Source organism: Colias philodice, chromosome 5 (genome assembly GCF_061535455.1).
Source record: "Colias philodice isolate Cphi_HAF_F1 chromosome 5, ilColPhil1 Martin Lab GWU primary, whole genome shotgun sequence".
Lineage (NCBI taxonomy): Eukaryota > Metazoa > Arthropoda > Insecta > Lepidoptera > Pieridae > Colias > Colias philodice.
Genome location: NC_143090.1, coordinates 6218973 through 6244320, shown reverse-complemented (window position 1 = coordinate 6244320; position 25348 = coordinate 6218973). Strand labels below are relative to the sequence as shown.

The following is a 25348-nucleotide window of genomic DNA, read 5'->3' as shown; positions in this document are numbered from 1 at the left end:
CTAATCTTCTATTTTATTTATATACTCCAGTAACTTAAAGTTTTTATGAATGAGTCTAAAATCTAGACCTTTTTTCAATAATGAAAGAAAAAACGATTACTATCTCAAAAATACTATTCTGGTGTCAATAATTAAAACATTTTTTTATAAAAGTTGTGTTACGCTAAGTACTAGCATACATAAAATCTTTAATATGATGTTAGCAGTTGTCACGAACACTTAATTTTTTTTTTTTCAGAATTATCTGCACACAAAATGTCTGTCGTCTTATAACTCGGTGACGAGGTTCATCTTTAATATTCGATGTAGGACTATAGAGTCACTTAGCTGAGACAAATGTAGTTTAGGTTTATTTATTTAAGGTTACTGGGAGAAACTATACAAAAATATCGAAGTAAAATGCGTCAAAAACTTATACCCCTCTCCCCTCAATATCTTGTTGATTTTTACATAATATACCTGTAGGTTACATTGCTTAGTCCGTTTTTTTTAATGATTTGTCTAGTCTAGACCGATTTAATATCCTTTATACTTTACTTTTTTTTTTGTGATTTTAATCCCTAAATTACCCACGATGATTGATTGTCCTGAAAACAAACAATTCTTTGGGGCAGTTAGTGAAATTACCATTGCCAAATGCCAATCATTAATGAACAGACTTTATATTAACATTACATGATTACAGGGTTAAAGCATATTTATGTACCAAAATATAAAAAAGTAAAGCTCCTTTGTTTAATTTCTAAGGCAAAGTTTTTCCTTTTCTATAAATAAGGGTATCTAGACTGGGGACTTTTTAATATGGACCGATGGACCATTTGACATGTTTGGGAGATTTATAACGATATTAAAATAATATGTAATAAATCAAAATGGTTAAAGTGACTAGTTCATATTATGTGAATCAGTACCGTGAACGGCCTGGATTCACATATTTAATAACATGTAATGGGTTTCCGTAAAAAAGCAATGTTGAGTTACATCTAAAACATATTTTTTTTTTTGATGTTGTAATTATTAAAAGCAGTGTAATTATTTTATTTTTGGGTAGCACTGACAAAAGCATATAAATATTCTGAGATTGACATGTGAGCTATTGTATTTTAATTGCTATTATTTCGGTTTTCAGGTATACAGCATAGACATAATAAATAAAACACCTCGTTCTTTACACGCATATGACGCCATAGGGCACAGTAAGCCGTGAGGCGAGGCAAACATCTTACTTCAATAATGAGCGGCGCGACGAGGTGGTTATCGGTGACCCTGGTGACCGTGGTCTCGGTGAAGGTCGACTTGGTGATGGTCTCGGTGACGCGGCCGAGGGTCGGGGGCCCCGGCGGGGGCAGCGCGGGGCCCGCGGGCCTCTGCACGGTGACGCGCACGCCGCGCTCCGGGGGCTCCGGCGCGGCGCGCGGGGCCCCCAGGAAGTGCGCCGGGATCATCGCTTGGAACTCCTCGCTCGTGATTGGCCGAGACGGCTGCGCGTACACGTTCACATCGCATCAGTGATCGCGTTTTGTGAAAGAAGTCCCGGCTTATGAGTGTTGTGAATTGACTACTGATGGCTTAACTATCTTAATTATCGCTCACGATGAATTTATTTTTGACAATATCTAGAAAAAAATTTCGATACTTACTTAAAAATATCAAAATTATGGTATCACAAAATTTATTTTATATTTTTGATGCGTTTTTTATTCGTCAATATCTACAATTACCGAGGTAAACTTACTCATAAGTATATTTAATTTGTTTTTTTTTTACATTTAAATAAAAAAAATACATCTAGGTAATAAATCAGCAATTGGTAACATTTTTTCTACGTTGCATACCTACTGGTAAAAAATTTTAGGGACTGCGAGACTTCTTTCGTAAAACGCCTACATGATTTGAATATTGGTAATTTTTCACATTTAATTTTCTGTGATTTAAATGTAAAAACTTGCCAATGGTTTTCTGATTTTAATGTAAATACGATGATTAAATTATGAACTACCAACGAAACTACCACTAACACTCTTACTCACAAATCTTGTATATAAAAAAAAAACAAGTCGTTTTATCACTTGAATTTCTTACGTATAATGCCTAAAGATCGTAACTTAACACGATCTTTTTTACTAGACTACAGAATATTTAATCCTAAATTTACATAATATATTATGACGACGAAGTTTTCCATACTCACACGTATCTGTAATTTATCAAATCCAGATATTAGATATATGCGCTTTTTTAAATACATAATAGATATGTTAAAACACAATGATTATAATGAGGCATAACATGATGGTCATTAATATAATATTTGGATTTGAAACACTTACATAGTTTCGTAATATGCTGCATGATATTCAAGCGTAAGATCTACATCTACACAAAATGCAATGAAGAATCGTGGCAGAACCAAACGGTCCCGAATGATATCGCACCTTATCATCATGAAATATGAGCTCTTTATTTCAAGACGAAACGGATGTGACATCTTCGAAAACCGTCGGTCTGAACGAATCATAGATACATATAATATGGTGTGCTATTGCCGCGTATACAGTGTAAGCTAGAACATTGTAAGCATGGATGTGAACGTGTTATGCCGTAACCTTCACCGAGTGTGGGGGAAATGCGTTCTCACCTGAATGTCGTCGAATACGTCGTCGTTAGAGCCGTGCAATTTATTCGCGCCAGGAGTTAAAGGCGTGCTCGCACTGTTAGTTGATTTCCTTTCCGCCTGCGATCAACAATCAATTATTAAGACGCGAAGCAAGCCGGACTTCGCAAGCCGCTACAGTCAATTTGCTACAAATTTACACTATTCGACTACATTAAACTAAGTTTTTAACCGACTGTAACATCTATTTAAAATTTACAATTTTCGTGTCGATGTTTCAGAATGAATTGATGGTTCTTTATGTTAGAATATAGTTACAAAAAAAGAACCATAAAATCACATAGTAGGTTTTTTTTGTTATCTAATTACTGCAATAAACAAAGCTATTCACAGAATCGTGTCGTCTCCAAAACCTTACCGTTCCGTTAGTTTGACTCAGTTTTCTCGGTGCGGGTTGCGGGGCGACATTCGGTGCGTACTTGGGTTGCGGTTGCGGTTGCGTTATCGGTTGCGTTTGCGGTTTCGGTAGCGTTTGTGTTTGTTGGTTCGGCGGTATCTGTGTAACCTGCGGTGCGATCTGAGTAGTTACACGCGGCATCGTGTGGTTGTGTGCGGGTGTGGGTGATACGTGATTCGAGATCGGTTTCGTGGTGTTAGTGACGTTCAAGTTTTGTTGGCTAGTTTTGTGCTCTCTCACTTCTTCCGATGTTGACTTTCTCGATAGGATCTCCGCTGAAATTTTTAAAATTAACTGATTAAAACTCTTGATAGTTTTTATAATAAAGGTAACACAGAAAATAATGCTGAATGAAATATTCTAAAATAATCTTATCTTGAAATACAAACCTTGTTCTGGCGTGATGGTTCTTTGTAAGACGAGTCTCACAAATCTTTCGTGTCCCGTGAGCATGGCAACTGCTTGGTCGTGTGTTGCATTATCCATATCGACACCGTTTATCTGTAAATTATTTCAATAAAAAATTAAATATTTTTTAATTCCAATCTCTACATGTACCTATTTCTCGAAAAACAAAAAAAAATCTACTAGAATATAACTATTTATTTTTTATCTGCGTCATGACATACGTATTTGTGTGTACCGTATATCAACTTGTGTACACGCGCGTATGTGCATATGTGCGGGGCGCGGGCGTGAGCGTACACACGTGTGTGTGTATTACTATTATATTATGTTTCAGTTTATGTATGTGTGAGTATATTTATGTTTGCGTATGTGTGCGTGTATACACAACACGCACCGAGACGAGGCGGTCGCCGACGAGCATCTTGCCGTCCTTGGCGGCGGCGCCGTGCGGCGAGACGCGCGACACGTAGAGCGCGTGGCTGTCGGCGCGGTACGGCGGCGAGCCGCGCCCGCCCGCCACGCTGAACCCCAGCCCCGCGCCGTCGCGGATCAGCGTCGTGTGCACCAGCACCTTTTGTTGATACGCTGTAAAGGACAAATGCATATTAATAATTTTGAATGCATTCATTGTAAATAAATTATAAAATGCTTAAGTGCAACACGTATTACGATAAAAAAGGACAACAAAAATAAAAAATAAATATTTTTTAGGAAAATATTTCGATACGAATTAGATTTTCGTAAAAAAGAGCCTTCCAACATATCTAATAGGGACCCAAATAAACGAGATATTTAAAAGTACCTTGTTGCATAAAAAAGATCGTGTATGCCGAGCACATGTGTCAGAAGTGAAACTTCTTTAGCAATATTCTAAAATACCGAAATCGTTACGAAGTTAAGTTTCGCTTCAAAAATAAACTTTTAAATTGTCGCTGCATGCTATTTAGTCTCCGTTTTCTCTTATTTGTATTTTTCCCTTTCATACATAGCGTTGTTATACAATTTTATCTCACCCGGTGGCACATAAGGCTGCGTGGCTGGCGGCGGCGAAGCCTGCAGCCGCTGGTACTGCGCCGGCTGCGGCTCGGGCTCGGGCGACACGTTCGTGACTACCGTGTGTATCACGCGCTCCTTCTGCTCCGGCTCGAACTCTTGCGCGTACGGGTTGCTGATGATCAGCGCTTTGGGCACGCCTCGACCCGTTTGGATCTAGAGTATTTATGTACGTTGTAAGTAAAAAACAAACATACTCGTATATTAATGTGTTTTTTTTTTTCACTGTAAGATAAGTTATAAGTTACTTGATGCCAAATAAAGACTATTTCTATTTCAGAGTCATTAACGAAGGATACTTTATGTGTTAAACGCTGAATTAAAATAACGTTTAAATTAGAATAGCGTTTAAAATTTATCAGCTAATTAATACCCTTTATTTTTTCAATGGCCTGTATGCGCAAATGTTACAAAGAACCGATTGCCCATTTCTATAAAAAACATTTGAATTCACATGCAGTCAGTATCATACATAACAGTAGTCCAAAAAGTCCACAAGTCAGGAAAGTCCATTATTTTGAATATACAACATTCGATCTTCAACAAAAACTAGAAAGCCACACATTGATTAGATCTCGTCATTCCCGCGTTCTTGCATCACGATCCACGAGCACAGATAGCGTATAGCCGCTATACTAAAGCGGATAGCGGGCAGCAGATAGCGCTGGAATGTTATTACCTGTCCGTTCTCGAGCGTCGATATCGTATCAGCGGTCGATACTGAGTGATGGCTGGCGCCGCTCGCCGCGCGGCTGTGTGTTCTGCAAATTGATTTATTTTACATTAAAATAATAATAATAGTTTGTATCACAACTTCAATTAACAGTATCCATGAGTACATTTTATTTCAGTATTATTAATTAAGTGCCTAAACTAGGTCTCCGAATAATCTGAATTTTAGGTCACCAGGTCCACAAAATGTGAATATAAATTTGATCATGACAAATAAAAATATATATATGATAAGGCGAATTAAGATTCAACACAGTCATTCTTTTATCGGGTAAAGGAATTCTTTATCTGCTTATAAACAACAATCTCCTATTATAACGAAAATGTCTAGTGCTTCGCGGAATAGCATTTGATTGGCGTATTCGACTTTTTCAACAAGGGTGACTATTCCTTATCTTTTGTTTACTATACGAGTAAAACCACATTAGTAATACAGATTGGAGTAGGCATTTCCATTCATCAGATTGTCAGTCAACATAAGGATTTTGCTCCAAAAACATTTCCCAACTCAGAATTTTTCTTTAAATTATCAGCCAACTTTAAAACGATTTTGCCCCCATAATTTTCCATCACCCGATCTTACCTCGTCGACGTGGGCGATTCCCTGGTCACGACCAGAGTGAGCGTTTGGCCGCTCGCCTTAAGCACCTCAACCGCATAGTAGTGGTCCACATCTACCACCGACGTGCCGTTCACCGACAGCACTTTATCACCGACCTGTAAAGTGCAATAAGTGAAATGCGGTCACGAACGCGCCCTTTACAACGTGCTAACAACCGTAATATTACCTGGAGCATCTATAATCTATATCTTGCACTAATAAAATTGGACTGTCTGTTTCTAATATACAAATAACCGCGTCTTACTAAATATACCAAAATAGCATTTTTCATTTCTTTTCTTTTATTTCTACCTTACTTTCACTGATAGATGTCTGATATAATATGGAGAAGCTTAGGCTACTTTTTACATGATATTCCCACAGGAACATTAGGATTAAAAGGAAAAACTCATTGTAAGCGGGACTGATACCGTTTCGCAGTTTGTAAAAAGGTAAGAATATTATTGCACATTGTACGTTTTGGTTTCATACTTTATGAATTAAATGCCAAAATATAGCACTTGAATTAGAATTCCTGCAGGTGTGGCATCTCTTATCTATGTGTTTCGATAATTCACACTTATAATTATTATTTGCGATAATGTATTTAAGTAAATAATGACATCATGACCATAATTGTCGTGTTCAATTATGTTCTTATCGTGATAGCAAGAGTTTTGACTGTAAATTACGTTAACAACTAGAATATTCGCATTTGTTTATTGTGTACATTCGATAGTGATATTTAAATCTATACAGGAAATAAAGATAGCAGTCATTTCCTATACTAAAGTATTATAGACATGAAATATATTAATTAAATACGGTAAAGACTACACTGACAAGTATTAGAAATCTTAATTAAATGAGCAATCGTCTCCCATTAATCCAGTTAATGTTCTAGTTTACTCACAGAAAGATAATTACTGCAATTAATTGCATCAACAGTTATATGTTAACACATACCAGAATAGTTCCAGTTATATTAATGCCATGCTTTATTAATATTATTACGTATTTGCGTGTAAAATTTAATGAATCAATAATTAATTAATGTCAATAACCAATGATAAAAATAAATTTTATCCACAATCAATTTCTACAAAAATAATAGAGTACCCATGTGGGTACTCAATTATTTTTGTAGGTATGATATGTATCATTTGATCGTTAATCATAGCAAAAATACGCACACATATTTAAAAAAGACTACATATATGTTAGTTCACAGAAAAGAACATTCAAACATATACTTAACCAATGTGTTTGCATTGTTTGAAGCCATAAATAAAGAAGAGAATCAGTGTGTCGAAACTCTAAAGGCCATTTCACATCAGACGCGTACATACCCTAAGTCCAGCCAAATAAGCCGGTCCATTGGGAGTGACCCGCGATATGAAGATGCCCTCGTCATCACCGATGTACGGCGTGGAGCCCCTTCCGCCCGCTATGCTGAGCCCGAGCCCGCCCGCCGCACGCGCTATCCGCACTTCCATACATTTCTGGTCGTTCACTATACGCGCTTCGCTCTCCGGACGGTCCGATACTGACTCACCTGTAAAATAATATCTATTTATATTTTTGTCAACAACAATAAATTTTGAAAAAACTGCTAACAATTGTCCACAGTATGCAAAATAGAGAAAAACATATGAGACGATTCTGTAATAAGAATATCGTTTACTCTATTATGCGGTATGTTATGACAATGTAATCAAACAGTTTCTAGTCACATGGATATTATATTCATACATTAAAGGCTTTGTCAGACAGGACGCGTACTTAGCGCGCGTCAGAGCGTTAAGTTGACGCCGCGATATGACGCTAAGGTGTGTTCTACTACCATCGTAGAATACCGTCAAACAGAGCGCCGGCGCTAGCAGTACGCAACGCTCTGTCGCGGCGTTAGGACGCTTTAACGTCGGGTGTTGTATTTTTTTACAAATTTTATTTTAGCGTCGGCGTTAATAGGCGTAAAATAATAATAAAATACTGCATAATGACCGAAAATTTGATAGAATTGGTTAGAAAATATCCATGCTTATATAATACGAAGGATAGTTCATATAAACTATAAAGATATATCAATGAAGGCAAAATTGTGGGCACAAATCGGAGAAGAAATTAATGAAACTTGTAAGTAAAAAATTCTTCCGACTCCGGAGTTAATATCGCTGTACCTTGTTTTGTTCGTAAGTAATAATTATGTAAACAACATGCAGCTTTAATAATATCAATTACTGTGTCCTAACGCGCGCTAAAGCGTTCTGTTTGACGAAGCCTCGCGCGACGTTAAAACAGGACGCTGCAGCGCTACTACGCAGCGCTAAAATACGCGTCCTATCTGACAAAGCCTTAATATTCTCAAAACGCATGCGGCGTTGCGTACAAGGAACAACCAGTAAGTAAATATAAAAAAGCCAGTAGATAAACGAAACACAATTATCACTGGCTTAATGCATTTAAATTGTTTTCCAAATTTTTACAGGAAATAATTTCATTTAAAACTAAGTAAGTCACGTACACGGTAATAACTATGTAATGTATGTTAATTTAAACAATAGAGCAATATTTTAAGTATGTTTCATAAAAATTAATTAAATATCGAAGGACATTCAATATATTGTATTGTTGAAACTGACAGACAATGAGGACGTTATTAACGACCCGTAGAATAACAATAGTATCGTATAAGTAAATACTTAGGCATACATTTATTTTACACATATACATCTGTTAATAAACATATGCCTGCATAACTTAAAAAACGATGGTATTCTTTTGCATATAGACGAGTGGATTTTAAAAAATAGGTATGTACCTAGTATATTTTTATGTTTTTATGGAGCGCAGGCTATGTACTCAAACGCAAACGTAATCCTGCCCTACTACCAGGAAGGTATGCAATTAGCGAACAAGGTGTTGTCCCCTCGATAATTAAACGTGGGTGTTACAAAGGGTACGCTACAAGAGTAATTACTGTTCTCTCGATAATTCATGTTAACTAATGCACTCAAGGATGCCGCGAATGCTGCAGAATACAAGGTCAAATTTTTCATTAAGCACAATAGGTAACCATTCTCACGAATGAAACATGGAATGAAGAATGACCAAAGAAATTTCTATTAAAACGACAACAATGCAAAAATATTAAACACTCATTGACTTTGTAGTGCTGTTTATACGGTTCTTTAGATAATGAGATAAGGCTTTGCATATGTTTCTTTATGTCCTACTTCTTCGTCACATTCGTCCTAAGCTACATTATTGTCTAAAAACAACTACTTTGTATACATTTGTTTTTACAGGTCCTTCGCGGCATAATTTATAACACACTCAAGAAATTATCTCACAATGTAACTCACAAAACAACAATGCAAATTTCCCAACAATACACCTTTATTTCTAGACGAAAGCTTTTACAGTCCAAAGAAAGATTTTGTATCGCGGATACATTTCTCTTCCCTCGCATCTTGAATGCAGAGCAAATTCAATTGAATAACAAATGAGCACGCTGTTCGCACGACAATCAGCGAACGTCGAGATAAATGAACGCGGTGTTGAGAAATCATGATCCCGACCAACGTCTGTGTCCTGTCCCTACAATGGCCAATCAGTCGATATACTTTCACCCCACCGATAGATATAACAGAATAACAACGCTCTATTGTATCCCACAGCTGAATCGTGATGCTTTAAAGGATTCGTGACCATCGTTTATCAGTCGGTAGTCTTATTTCATTGGGAAACACTTCTCTAGGAATGATGGTAATTTAGTACCAATCGAAACGAAATAGACAGGAGAAAGTCAATAGAATTACACTATTATCGATCATGTAACAAAAGGCAAAATAACGAATCTATTGCAATTTTGAAGATTGTAAATGAGTGAAAATGATTGAACAATGCAGTTTTACAGCGTTAAGTGTAGAATTAAAGTTTAAATATAGTATTCGATGGCTTAAGTCAAATAACAGCGCGATTGGATCTAATGGAGATTGCTGTAACTAATGGGAAAACGTTTCGAGCTTCTACCGTTTACTTCAATCACGACAGCGTAAATAGTATTGAATACAGTTATATATATGTATAATAGCTAGTATTAATATATTTTCTCCGCTGACATTTATCTAATATATATTATAAAGGCGAAAGTTTGTAAGGATGTATGGATGTATGCATGTATGGATGTATGGATGTTTGTTACTCTTTCACGTCAAAACTACTGAACCGATTACAATGAAATTTAGCACACATATAGAGGGTAACTTGGATTAACACATAGGATAGTTTTTATCCCGGAAATCCCACGGGAACGGGAACTATGCGGGTTTTCCTTTGCAAACGCGGGCGAAGCCGCGGGCGGAAATCTAGTTTAAAATAAACAAACTACTCTGAGGAAGTTCACTTCGGTATGGTAAAATAACACGATTAAGGTGCTTATCACGCATCGTAGCAATAACTTTGCATTGACCAAATTTTTTAACCTTGACTCATTGCCAATAGAGCGAATTTACATATTCCTATTTAGCATAAGTTTTAAATAAGCATTAAGGAGAAATTTTGAATAAAGACACACATGGAATGTAGATAATAAAATAGACTTAAAAAAGAGACACATAACATAAATGCTATAATAGAATTAGAAAGCTAATACAAAACTTAAACGAAGGTAGAGTTTCAAGGAAGTCCATCCGATCATCTACTGTTTCCGAAGCCGTATGACATTCATTCAGCCGGTGCAAAGTGAATATATCTAATTTAAATTGTATCAAATTACAGGGAAGTGTGAGCATTGATATCGATAAATTTTAAATTCCTATGTAATTAAGAGTTATTGAAAAAAATATATAGCGGAAATTGCGCGACCGATTTGAACATGCCTTACATTTTTTGCCCTTGAATTACTTATCGTTAGAAGTGCATGATATTTTCGGCTGTAGTAAATCGTATATAGAAAAGATAGCTTTTAAATTATACGTAACATGTCGTAAGTTATTAACTAGGTATTTGAATTTTATTATATCAACAATGGTTCAATTATCGTATTCTTAACACATTTATGTATAAGCGTTAATCTTGGTATTTTCTTCGCTTATCCACACATCGATGACATCATCAAAACAAACGAATATATTTTACGCAGTTACGAAATAGAACCTTAAGTGTAAACGTATGAGCGATGACCGCATCGCGAGTAACTACTGTTTCACCTTCACACCTGTCCCACAATTACTAAAAACATTTGTTATTACGCGTGTGCCCAATTGAATGGATGCGACAGACCATCCCATATACCATCACAATCTACACGATCCATGAGCTCAACAGTTTATACAACAATAATATATTCTCCTATCTGACTCGTATATCATTTGAACCTTACGCAAGTCTCCGCATTGGTAATACCATAAATAACGTACACCATAAAATAAGATGAACTATAAAATATTCATAGAGATATAAATAAGCAAGAGAACGGTTGAAATTATCAAATATACATTAATTAAATTAAGAAATTGAGCCTATAGAATTTCTATCACTATAATTGTTAATGTAAAGATTTTAATAGTTATCCAATAGATTTGAAGCTATAAATTATGAAAGTTAATGGGTGCGGAAAATCACTCAGAAATTCAATTACTTTTATTTATACACAGATCTTAACCTAACCCTCTTTTTTTAAGATGAATTAAAATAAGATCAGTTTGATCACCTGTCACATTGGAATGTCATTATTAACAGCTGCGGCTCATTTAGTATTGTTGTGAAATAAGAAATAGTATCGAATTAAGTTATTGGAATATTTTTCTTTTGATTGTCCTACAAGAACGATTTATATCGTATCATCAATATAACTTTCAGAAAAATGTTATTACACAGGTTTCCTTTTAAGGAAGATTAAATAATATGTACAAGTAGAAAATACATATTATGTACTAATACTCTAGAATCTAGATATTATCCAAGATAAAAATATGACATTTATCAAACTCCTTAGTCACTGGCCTTTATTTAATGAAAAAAAAAACTTCTAATTTTAATGTTAACAACTTCTATGTTGATGTTATATATGTATAGAAGAACACACAAAAAGTTTAATTTAAAAAAGTTAAGCTTTGATGAATTCACTAATATTATGATAGAAATTTACTGTAATCAACCATATATTAAACCAAAATAAACAAACAACTTACGCTTCTTCCTCCTTATAACACCCATTTCCTGATTTAAAACCAGTACTATTAAATTTCCTTAAAAGGCCCGGCCGTAGGCACGAGTCTAGACTGGATCCGTCGCTTAATATAGAAGACTTAACATCAATCAGCTATGCACCAGCCGCCTATTCTAACGCATACCGGTTCGGTCATTGTCCAACGTCGAACACGCAAAACTATATTATTAGTATGGGCCCGTACTCATTGAGCAGATCAAAAAGCGAGAAGTAAATAGTCCGTCAGATAAAAGTATAAACAATGTAGCACCAATGATACGTCGGGTCGCGTGTGTGCGCGCAGCCCGGGGCGCAAACGATGACGGAATGCGCGCAATAGCACCACCGAGATGAGAGGCTGTGGCGCCGGCGTCCGCCCGCGACCTCTCCCCTCGATTAAAAATAGAAAGCAACCTGCTGCATACCGACTCCTTTTATTTTACCCTTGCGTTACCTACCCATTATCACCATTAGATCATTAAAACAGCGCTACGATACTTTCGATTGACTACGTGTTGAATGTAACCTATTATTTTTGAGCTTTGCCTTCGTGTATGATGGAAATGAATTTATAATTATTAGGTAAAAGTAAAGATGGTATGTCGATATTGGTTAAATTCAAATGGACAATATGGCACTTGAACCCTATGTCCCTGACATGTTAAATTAGTGTTGTTAAAACGAAACATAAATATTACTTCCTATTAAATTATGTTATGCGGCCCTAAAACCTTTCACTTCTTCTCATTAAATCCTATCTACCTAAATACATGAATCATATCATTAATTTTGAACAAATACTGAACGTTAATTATAATGTTAACAGTCGTCTCATTAAGAATTAACATGCGCGTTATGTTAAGTGGGCAGGTAACAAGCGGACCTAACAATTTACAAGTTAAACTAGAAACTACCAACCAGGATAGCTTAAGAGATTATTATTAGAAGGCAGGATCTTAACGGTTTAACTTTTCACCGCGCAGTGATCTACATACTTCCGCATGAATATTGAATATATGAATATTTCTTAACTAATTGTAATTTGTATTCGAATAGAAACTTACTATTTATCTTTTGGAATTCTTTGATAAAATATATTGTTATTGGCGGTGATATCCATATTTTAACTTGTAACTCTACGATTCAAATCTTAATGTTCAATGCATGAATAATTAAGGAGTCTTTCTCCTAGAAACTTATAAGTACCTTATTCATAATTAATCATTGAAGCAAAACATCTGCAGGTCTCATGAACCTATTGACGTGCTATAAATGGGAAAATACTTAATAGGAACATGCTTTTCTTTTAAGGTTTTTTTTTACATTCCGCATAACGGTATGACGATCGGTGATGTTGTTTGTTGGGAATTTCGTACGATTGGAGACGCTTTTGTTTCGTAACTGGACGTGATGTGAAACTGATATCCTGTATTCGTGTACCGTATCTTCAATTTATTGCACCATCATAAGGTAGTAAAAAGTTCTACGTATGTGAAGCTTGGACGGCTCTATTGTGTTGCGTTGTAAAGAAATAAGTTATTCAGTTGTATTGTTATTTACTAAAAACAATTGTTTTTCTTCAATAGTTCAATTACTGGTTTAAGCAAACAGCTTCGCTATTTTCTGAATAAAAAGTAGCCAAATATGTCTATAGTGCATCTAATAAATATCTAACAAAGAAAATTGACGCTATCAAAAAACATCTACAGTGTATTTCCCGCCAAGTCTAGTACAAAATGACGCGGTTATCGTTCATCTACAATGGAATTATAGTGCAATTTACACGGTTTAACTACAGGGTATCAGATGATGGTTGCGCTTCAATAATTCATTTCACAGGTTCGCTTTCGAGATCCGAGCGAGGCGCGGGTGTTAACCGCATTAACCCCACAGCGTCCGCACTTTGATTATTCACAACGTATGCGGTTTGGCTACCGGTCCGCAGTGGGCCCGAGCAATGGGAGAAACTCTAGGGCATAGTTACCACAAGATTGATTTATATACCTACGGATGGAATGAAATAGAGAAAGGTACATTGAGACACAAAAGGTGGACGGTGAATACGTACTCAGATTAGTTTCAGATAACATACCGATGCGAAACGATAAATATTACAGGAGATAAACATAATACCCAGATATTTTATAAATAACTTAGCCAATTATATTTTCAATAAATACGTTTTTTGTTGTTGGGTAATTACTAGTTACAATATTAAATCTTATTTGGAATATCATCATAATATAGAAATTAGAAATTAGTAAAGACACGTGTGGTCAACTACATCGACCTAACATTATAATATGATTTGCTAAAATATCTCTAAAACAACATATTAATTGTATTGTTGGAATATTTCAAACAACCACAAAATAAACCGGATGTTTTTATTTCAATCATAACAATCTAGTAAAGCACTAGGAATGTCCGAGATTATTATATTACAGTAATTACTTTGTAGCGAAAGGCTTTTTAGTTTTTATACGTCAGAATATAGCCCAATTTACGATCTCTGACATTAACATATGACTTGGAAAGTAATATCTAGTAATTTGCTATGCTGTCACATGATTGACGAGGTACTTATATGGTTAATGGACACATTTTTGTCACGTACTCAATAGACTAATATCACTCGACTAATAAGTCGAGTATTAGAGCACTTGAAAGAGCATGACAAAATAGTTTGAATAAGAATTTAAGGTGTGTTTGTAAGACATCTTTTTAAAAAGCATTTCTATTTTTAATATAGTTTAAATGTAATATTATGTAGATTAATGCAAGTGAATATTAGTGTCCCTTAGACACATAAAACTGAAGGAATAGAATAAATTCGATTGCTCTGGTGGGTCACGAGTGGCTGAATTGGTCAGGCATCCGCCCCGGAATGGCGCGAAAGGATGCGTGTTCGAGTCCCGCCTCGTGATCGAATTTTTTCTATTCTTTATATATTTATATTAGTGGTTTAAAGAAGCATATACTTAAACATACAAAAATGCAATTTGTAAAATTTTTCACATACGATTAAATAAAAAAAAAACAATGCGTGTAGAAATTTAAATTCTATAGTCTGTTATTATATTCCAATAGCATTCACATCGACTAAGATAATAGCAAGGAATCATTTAGCCTCACGAGACATTACGTGTTCGACCTTTAAAGAGCCGAAGGCAAAATGAACCTGAGTTGAAATTAAATCGGGAGGTAACGTTATTTCGAGCTAAGTTCACCAACGGCGGTCGCGGTCTGAACTTCTATCGGTTCATGAACATGCAAATATCAAACGATATAAAATTCATCCACGCCAGTTACCAACTTTCAGCGCCGCATAGGTTAAACGGTCGCATCGCTATCAATGCGATTGTTATTCAAGATAGCAAGAGATCACGTTCAAAAGCTCGGCCGAACAATGCATATCCGCTATTTGTCGATCTTTAACATCAGAACAAAATTTCGAATACGAACCGTTAGGGTTACAAGTTACAAAGTTGAATGTACAAATTTCAAATTTAATATTTGTATTATCCATATTTCTGTTTATGTTTGTAAATCATGCTCGGTAAGACCACCTACAGTTACCGTACTTTCTATCTGATAAGGTAAGTAACGACATAATAATATTTTAGAACGGAAAAGATTAAGTTTAGTTTTTCTTATACGGAAGTTGTTACAGATTAAATGTTATGCAACAATACTGTTCCGATCGATCTAGAAAACAGATAAACACAATTTAGTTAAGCGAGTGCCATAATTGTATATGTGTATATCGAAGCAGTTGAAGCCTTTCTTGTGAATAAACTTAAAAGTTCAACGCAAGTTCAATGTATGGTTGGAAGTGACAGAGCTGTAGGCGTCACAAACAAAAATACAAATGATGTTATTTTGCCATCGACCTTCGAAAACCGGTATGCTCTATGCACATACCAAAATGTTGATATAGAATAATCGAGGGCTACAAAAGTATAACGGCAATTTATTTATTTATTAGGAACATGTTTTAACTTAGATCGATTTGATTGGTTAGAAAATAGTGCATTTTGCAAATGGCAAATTCTTACTTGCTTTGAATGTGAATTCCATAAGCGAACACATGATACCGCGAACAGCTGACTTAGTGACGGCCATGTTTATGAAACTCATTAAAAAAATATCACTCAAAGAACGCAATGAAAGTGTATGAGTGTATCATAAAGAAGCTCATAAAGAACTGTGGGACGCAGGCGTTTTGCACCTGTTGTGGCTCATTAGAGCGCACCACTGCCTCGGGGAGCCCTGTTGCTATTGTTGTCCGTCCCTAGAGGGTTCATCTCGTCCTATATATGCAAACACGCAGAAATATCTATCTACCAAACAGTATCGTGCATCTGATTCGCTATGACGTCATTGATATAAAATTATATATGATATTTAAATATCAAGTGATGTGCGATAAGTAATACATAATGCGAGCTACTTAGTGTTAATAGCTCGCATTATATTAGCGGTTCGACTGGGTGAGTGCCTGGCGATCTGCATTACAGGCTTTTGCCTATCGCAGACACCAGTCCTCTCCAATTTATACTATGTAATACTATGTAACTGTAATTGTAAGTTTTTGAGGAAAATAAATAAATATTATTATTATTATATTATTATGTATTACTTAACAGTGAAAAGACAAAAAAGCTCTAATATGAGAGCTTTTTCTTCTGCTACTTATCAATGAAGTTCGACAAACAATACAAAAAAATTTTGGAATGCAATCGCCATTTATTAAGTTATTCTTTGCAAAAGTCAAAGGCTATCTTCTATCTATCCATTATTATGATTTTATAAATGGCATCTTTATATAAATTCATGAGATATGGTAAAGCTTTAGGTCGATGACAAGATTAGTTTCTATTCAAAGCAGCTTTCTAAGGCCAATTTCTCCTCGAAGTAAATTCTTGATATCTTAAACGCTTTCAAAGATATCCTACTGGAATTTGTAGGTCTATTTTACAATGGAAATTTATTATGTAGTCATATTTGAATTTTATCGAATATATAATTTATAAAAAGAACTTATAAGTAATAAACAACGCGATTCAATAACATTGTTCACGAAATTAAACATATGAGACATACAGTCTTATGTAACACAGTTAACACAGCCATTAATTACGATAATTCTACATAACTAGAATTCAACGTACCATATCCATGTACAGTAGGTTGCAGTTCACTTATGCGAACCCGTCGAGCCGATCTAGCCGGTAAGGTATAATGAGCAGGGGCTCGGGCGTTGTTATCTTCTATGTAATGTCCATTGCGTGGTAGTGTGCCGTATATTTGAGTAGAAGGGTTATTGTACACCGGCTGATAGCTCGGATACACCGCCCGAAGCGGGTATTCCGAACCGTGATCTCTCAACGGTAATGCGTATTCGACATAGGCGCTGTTCCTATCCGGGAAATGTCTATTTCTCGGCTGTTCATACTGGTTTAGAGCTTGCAGGCTCTGCGCCGGATACGCATATCCGTACTTTTGCGGCTGTCTCCGGTACTTATCTAATATATCAAAAGCTCTATTCTGTGGCGGCGCATAACGGTCTGTCGCAAATATTTCACTCACGGGCAACCCGCTACTGCTGTTGCTCAAATTGCTGCGATTACTTCTTGTACTACTTCTCGCACTATTCCGACTCAAAGAACCGTCACTCCGAACACTCAATTTCACTTCCAAACGTTTATCTTTCATAGCTTCTATACTCGTGTATAACGTTACTTATTTAATTGTTTGAACTATTAAATATTACCGTGTGAATCTGTCAACTTTGAAGCCACTTTCTATTAGCAGATTAATTGAAGCATTTAAGCAAAGTATAATATAGTGTATCGTAGCACGAAAGTAAATGACCGCGATGCTCTTTATGCAAAATGAATAATGATGTACAAGTAAATGATCACAAGACTGAGAACAAGCTTAGCGTTGTCAGAGTTAATTAAGGTTAAAACTTCGTTCATAACATCTCATCTAATCGCCAGACAAAGGTACTGTCAATTCTCTTTGCGAGCGAGATGGAGGCCCGACATGGAAGACAATCAAATATGACAGGAGAAAATTCGTGATGTCGATCCATGAACATGAAACACGTGCACCAACGTTGAGTTAGTTATTACTGGAATAAATTTAACTTGCTTCTTGCGAGGTACATAAAATTAAATATAACTTGCTTCTACTTGTGCAACGTCCAACTATAATAATTAAAATAATTATATTCTAGGACACTTTCACAATAATAATTATGGGAAAGTCGTGCAATACGATTCTTTGGGTAATGTTTAGTTTGAAATTATGCAAAAATTTCGCACACGACTTTCTTGGCAAAGGATATCTTGACCACTGTTCGAACTTGCATCGCTTGTGTAGCTCTGATAAGATAATAAGTTCAATAACATTGTTAGTCAGGTTAATGATATTAAATAAAATATTACAAATTCCATACACAATAGTAATTTAACATGTTATTTTCCTTTACGTGAAATTTGATTATCTGCTTAAATAACAAAGAATATGTACAGACATCTAATTGTAGTATTCATGACATATTTTTCTGTTATAGATATTCAATTAAAATCGTTCAAAAACTCAAAACACGATTCAGTCTTGTTCTATATCACAAATTCAAACTAGCGTTCCTTACTTTTGAGAGAAAGCAGCAAAGTAACGGATTACAAACAAACAATTCAATTAATAGAGCAGATCGCGACTTCCGTAGAACACAAGTATAGCTCAACGGAGACATGAATCACATGACAATATTTACCAACTACAACAACAATAGCTTCACTTGGCCTTCAGTGATCGACGTTTCGAGCAAACTAAACGACATTTACGTATGCATATGATCTATTTATTATACATCTCTACATTACCCCTGTGTATACAATAGACGTCGAAGAATAATTCTTATTGAAACAAACACTTTAATTGTAGTATAACAACTGGTAATTCAAATTATGTATTTATGCGCATGTGTTGAATAAATCACATTTAAAATCACATTATGAAATATTATTCACATATATTCGTGTCACTCGATATTGCGAGAATGCGTCTGAACGAACTATTTTTGAGCGAATGCAACCAAAACAATATGGAGACGCGGACGTACGGCCCACGCATACGAGTCGCTAGAAGCACACACGAAGGTTAAATTTTCTAATGCATTATTTGATACACGCAATGGACACTAAATCGTTTTAATGAGCGCAGAAATCGGCGCGATCTTAGCAAAAGTAAACGACACACTGGCCATACGTAGCGCATATGGCACGTAGTGAGCTAGATAAGCTGATAACGATACGATACCTACTGATTACATGCCCTAAAACATTGCGAATGAAAAACATTGCCTCATTCAATCCATGGCAAATATTTTTAGATCTAAAAATCCTTTACAAGTACAACCTTGATAAATAAATAAACGTTTATCTTTTACTCGTATTTCTACGATAAGGTTTAATTTATTGATTGATGAGATTGCATTCCACAGATATTTATATTTTATTTGTTTATGGGAATTTCACTGTAAAGTGTTATGTTCATTTTAATAATTTAAATATGCGAGAGAATGAGAATACATTAACTATTTAATTACGTCCATTTATCTACAATTCTAAAAAATTATACCTTCGAGACTGGTATTTCATATAGACACAATTTCGAAATCTTCAACCAATTTCCTACATGTCTTAATACCACGGCCGTCACAAACGGTTCCATTTACAAACATCAAGAGCTTACAAAAGCTAATGTTTCGTGCACAAATGTACCAGTATCTAGAGGCAAGTACTAAGTTAATTTATCCTCGTGATCCCACAGAACAAATGTGGTCACGACCGCGTGAAGTGTCGCAACGATTTATCTCGGCGCATCGTGCACAACCGATGTCACCATACACGGCGATACTTTCATATCTACGCGCTAAAGGTCTTCTTCACACAATAACAGAATTCAATAGAGATACATCTCAAAATGCGTTTGCTAGATAAATAGGTATTATCTATGTTTACGTATCAAATGTAACTGTGATTTCTCAAGCTTATTTGCTTTTCATACAGAATACGAGCTTTAATAACATTGAAAGTGAATAAGGCAATAACAAAACCACACAATCGCTTTTGAAAATTATTTATCCAAGTTTCCATTATTAAAAATTTCGCACGGCTATTTATGTGTACATTTGGTGAAAATAAATATAAATATTATAATTTATGTTCCAAGAATTGCAGAACCAAGACTCATGTTTTACAAAAAAAGAATGAAAAGCCACTTACCATCAGGTACATCGTCCACTTCCTCTTCATTGTCCGTTTTATGTTCTTCTGGTTGTTCCCGTTTCTTAATTGCCTGCGAAAATGCACTATTTTAATACATTTTCCTCAGTACACTTTCCAGGTTTGAACTTTAAAGCTACAGCATGCAAGAAAATTCCGGTGAACATGATGGAATACAATGATCACGATCAAAACTAATAAGCCAGTACGAAGCCAAACAAAACCTGCCCGAATCTAAATTGAAATCTTGTTTTAAATGTCGCGTTATCTTTTAACGGATCTCACCCGGGCTAGCCATCCTCCCGCCGCTTTCAAGCACCTCATTTTACTAAACTAAGTTTTAATTAAGTTGCATTTGAAAGTTTTATCGATCGATCGTAAAAGGAGCATGTTGCGGACGGTGTGCAAGACTGTTTCTGCGAACGTCACTGAGGGTATACGTCTGCCGTGAGCGATGTGCTTGAGGGCCCGCGCACCAGCCCGTGACAGCCGTATTCCAACAATTACCCACGCTTCAATCGCACTCACAGAAACGATTCACCGGAAGATTTATTGTTTATTACACTATAATCTAACCCACTTTTTGGACAAAGACTTTTTTTTATGTTTTACACAAATTTAAACGCGCATCTAAAAACAAACACGAGCAATTTCTCATGTGGTGTCGCACACAATACTCCATCATATACATAGCGATCTCACGACTCTATTGTTTTTGCTGTTCTCGAACGAGTAAGAAATTTCAAAGTCAGCTTTTACCCTTTCGCGAGTCCGCGTACGTAGTGAAATACGTTAGTTTAGTAGATAGCCATCATGATGAAAAGCCCACGATTGCAATCTACTTTGTGAGCGTCAATCTACGACAATGTAATTAACTGTACTTATAAGAACGGAACGTTACATGTTGCAATTTTCTTTTTTCAATCGGTGAAAAATTTACTGTCAAAATATAGCATACTGACCCAGATAGAAAATGCCAAAATAGAAAGATTAAAAATATTTTTTTTACTTTAAATAAAATGCAATTTCAATGCAACGCAGCACTTTGATAGATAGAAAGTTTATTCTTCACCGAATAACAGAATTTAATATAAACAACAATTCGACACACCCAAGCTATTATTTTTTATCTTCTCTGATAAATCGATTATTGGCTTTCTGGCTACAATGGGCAATAAATTCAAATGGTATTTTCATTGATACATAAATGACCTTTTACTTTTACAAAGAACTTTACTTTTATAAAGAAAGTTTGTGTATTTTTGGTAAAAGCAAATTGGTATTACTGCTTATGCTCCTCTTCGTTAATTTATGATAGATTAGGTAATGATTAAAAAAAAATACTTGAAGACAGAAAAAACTTGTTTCAGTTAATTTTGATGAAAAAATTATACACTGTTCTAAGTAGGGTATATAAAACCAATACAAATACCAAATTTTATAACTAGTTACACTAATAACATACAGCAATCTACGACTCTACTTTTTATTAAATAAAGTGCAAAATAAATCAGTGTTAGTACAGGCGCAGTGGCGTAACAATATGTTGGTAGACTGATATAATATCTAGGACCCTGATCTCAAGGGGTGTTCAGTTTTAACTAATAGTAGAATGCATGCATCAAAATAAAATGCGTGTATTTCCACATTGACAAATTTTCGGCAGTATTTTAATAAAAAAATAACCGCTTGAATAGTACATTTACTAGGTACTTATCTATTTTTTATAATTTTTTTTCTCTATGAAAAATTAGTTGTTTTGTTAGCCTTATTCTCTCGTTAATAGAGATTGCACGCATTACCCTCAGCTACGTAATTTGGGGTCCTTTAGGCTTATAAGCCGGGAACCATCCATCCCACCACTTATTTAGATTCCAATCTACCAGCACATCACACCACCGCTCGCAAATATGTCAAGCAAAGCATGCACATAGCACCTGCGCAAGAATCTCCCTCGCGCGCGCCGAGTCCACCTGGTTGACGCGCTTGTTCTTCAGATGGTGCGGGGTGTCGCGGCGGTGCAGCCGGCCCGCCGGGCCCGCCGCCCGCTCCGACACCCCGCGCCACGCGACCCGCCGCCCGCCCCGCTGCACCCACACACCCGTACCCGCGGTTAGTAAGCGATACTTGTACGGAATATGACGTTTGGGACTCATACTTTGTAAAAAAAAACCGCTTCAGGGGTACGTAGGGGAACAGAACAGACGTTTGTGATTTAAAAGGGAACTCGCTTTGTTTTACGGATGGTGCGGGATGTCGCGGTGGTGCTGCCCGCCCCGCTGCACCCACACACCGTACCCGCGGTTAGTAAGCGATACGTATTACGTGTACGGAATACCACGTTTGGGACGCATACTTTATAAATTGTACCAATAGCAGTACACGTGTACGTAACAGAGCAATCGTTTGGGACACATTTTGTACACCGTGTAAAAGGGGTAAACGCATGCTTTTTACACGGCGTGCGGAGTTCGGGCCGGCTATATGCCGGCCCGCCGCCTGCACTGCTACACAACCGTATACTGATACACAACAGCTTGACTTATAGTCGTTTATAGAAAGAATATGATATGGCTTTTAAATTTAAAAAGGATTTCTAAGTTAATCGTAAATGATTGAACAGAAGCTCATTGACGTTCTTATTCTTCTTTCTTCATACATGTAAATTTTTTTTGTAGGTTGATAACCAAATAACCTTAGAAAAATTGCAAACTGTATACTACTTTTTAAAAAGTAAAGTAATTCATGTTCTGAAACGTCTAATTTGTCCTCTCCAAAGTCATAAATGTCATGTTACCGTGCACATCATTTTTTATTGCAATATTTTATAACATTTTATTAATGCATGAATAAAACTACATATATGCCCATGTCCCATAATGTTTCAATCAATTTAAAATTTGGTATGTTCTTATAGTTCGAAAAAAAAAACAGCAAATAACGCACCCGAATATGTATGCCACAAACACACCAAACTTCGAGTGCGTTAACTTAAATTTACTTTCTAATTTAGGAACATATCCTTTTGAAGATGAATACAGAGCCTAGAATTAGCATCGGTGATCAATACTAATTACTATAAGCAAAACCAATCGACAACTTTCAAAGGAAAATGTTATTTATTATAATTGCAAGATGATGTCGAAGAAAATGTCTACCTAATTATTACTTATCATTTAGAAAGTAAATCCGACCCCATTCGTCGTTAATAAACTAGCCTAGAGCCCCAACTTTCCCTCGACTATCTTAGTAAAATTAGTTCTGAAGCGGTTAAATGTGTTAGTTATTATCTCGCTTAATTAAATGCACTATTGGTGGAGATCAATACGATTAAATGCTGCCCATTAAAATACCGTAGATGGTTGTCAGTAATCAATCCATAGTGTACCATAAAATGCCTTTCCAACTACAATCTAAGTTCTATAAAATGTTCATTTAATGCGGGTTAATTAATGTCAAATGCAGCAAATACGAAAAGCCTTACCTCCAATTCGTCAGAATCGTCGTTGTCGTCATTTTCCCCTTCAGAAGACTCTTTATCTTCAGCCGTTTCACTGTCGCTATCTTCCTCCTGCGTAACTTCCGGTGCCACTGGCGCTTGCTGTATTTGCGGTGGCTGTTGAATAATTTCACTTTTATGGTATTGTTTATTAACTGTATTATAAATACATGTACATGAGATTTATTTTAATGTCTTTATCACACATTATGTCGTAAGAAATAAAATAGTATAATAATAAATAATCCATCCATATAATATTTTATTATAAACAATATCCATCCCAAGATGAAGATTTGGAAGAAATATTTTTAGTTTTGTTACGATAAATTCAGAAAGGAAAAACTATTACTTAAATCAATATAATTCTTTTTTTTTTACCATCTATAAAGCTGAATCTTACCGACCGAGTAACAAACTATTTTTTTATCTCCAAACCGGGGGAATTTCGTTGCAAACAGTTAGTCTCTTAAATTGCGTCTCTTTTACGCATTCGTGTAAAGCTCTTTTAAAAATTCGTGTGCATGAACGTCGTCTACGCATTCAAAAAAAAAACAAATCAACATACTTCGATAATCTCCGTAACAGTCTGCACAGGCTCAGGCGACGCGACGATCCCATTGGTGGTCGGAACTTCGTTGGTCTGCGCCGGCGCCTCCGGTGTCCTCGTGAACAGTTTCACGGCTTTCGCCTTCAACTCCTTCGGGTGAGGTGTGTTTTGCCGCACGAATGGGGTCTAGTGAACATAAAATGGTATAAATATAATGAAAATAGAGCAATTGTCTACTTAAGAGTCGCCACCTGCGATTTTTAATTTTGAGTGTTGAATTTTCTAATACAACTTTGTATTAGAAAATGGTTCTGTAAGATATTTTGTTTTATTCAGGTGGCAACCCTACGAAATCATTTAAAAACTAAGGTTCAAATAATATAATAAATCAATCTATAAAATTGAATGCGTAGTTAAAGAGCAACCTAAACTATATAAGAAAAATACATGCGCATGCTATAATTATGAATAATGTAAAAATATCTGTTATTACAATGTTCATTTGATGACTGCGTTATGGTTCCTACACACATACCTCTAACAAAAGCAAACGAGGCAACGCTTATAAAAACAACAAAGCGCGAAAAATTATTCTATTGTATTGAAGATTCTAAGAATTTGAGTTCAATATCATAGTCATATTCAATGGCATGTCTTTAGGAACCAAATAAAAATTATTTCTTGTAATATTTTACAAAACATTTTACATTTTACCGTTGTAAAAAAGTTTTAAAAATTATAATGAATCTTTGAGAATACAAAAATAAATGTTACAAATTACAACATTATAATCAGAGAATGCAATGTGTACATGAATATCTCCTTTTATTTGAAACACGACAGAAAATATATTTGCACACAGTTTTGTGTAAACATAATGAAAACGTGAAAATGATAATGACGCACACACAATGTCATAA

At 35.6% G+C, this 25348-nt stretch overlaps 1 protein-coding gene and 1 long non-coding RNA gene across 12 annotated transcripts in view; one reads left to right on the top strand and one right to left on the bottom strand.

Moving 5' to 3' along the window:
* Window positions 1–25348, top strand: part of LOC149488470 (uncharacterized) — a 129270-nt gene that overhangs the window by 51314 nt on the left and 52608 nt on the right. The window lies entirely within an intron of this gene.
* The window catches only part of scrib (scribble planar cell polarity protein), a 79818-nt gene that overhangs the window by 19198 nt on the left and 35272 nt on the right, over window positions 1–25348 (bottom strand). For 7 of the 11 annotated variants that reach the window (XM_089695634.1, XM_089695625.1, XM_089695626.1 and 4 more), the window contains 13 exons: window positions 24447–24614; window positions 23864–23995; window positions 22317–22466; window positions 20380–20452; window positions 7215–7420; window positions 5848–5981; window positions 5212–5293; window positions 4493–4688; window positions 3874–4064; window positions 3461–3572; window positions 3033–3346; window positions 2639–2734; window positions 1227–1481 (listed from right to left, as the gene is read on the bottom strand). In XM_089695634.1, the coding sequence (XP_089551760.1) occupies window positions 1227–1481; window positions 2639–2734; window positions 3033–3346; window positions 3461–3572; window positions 3874–4064; window positions 4493–4688; window positions 5212–5293; window positions 5848–5981; window positions 7215–7420; window positions 20380–20452; window positions 22317–22466; window positions 23864–23995; window positions 24447–24614 (2109 nt within the window). The remainder of the gene's footprint in view (window positions 1–1226; window positions 1482–2638; window positions 2735–3032; window positions 3347–3460; window positions 3573–3873; window positions 4065–4492; window positions 4689–5211; window positions 5294–5847; window positions 5982–7214; window positions 7421–20379; window positions 20453–22316; window positions 22467–23863; window positions 23996–24446; window positions 24615–25348) is intronic. The other 4 variants (XM_089695635.1, XM_089695627.1, XM_089695628.1 and 1 more) reach the window with 3 other exon arrangements.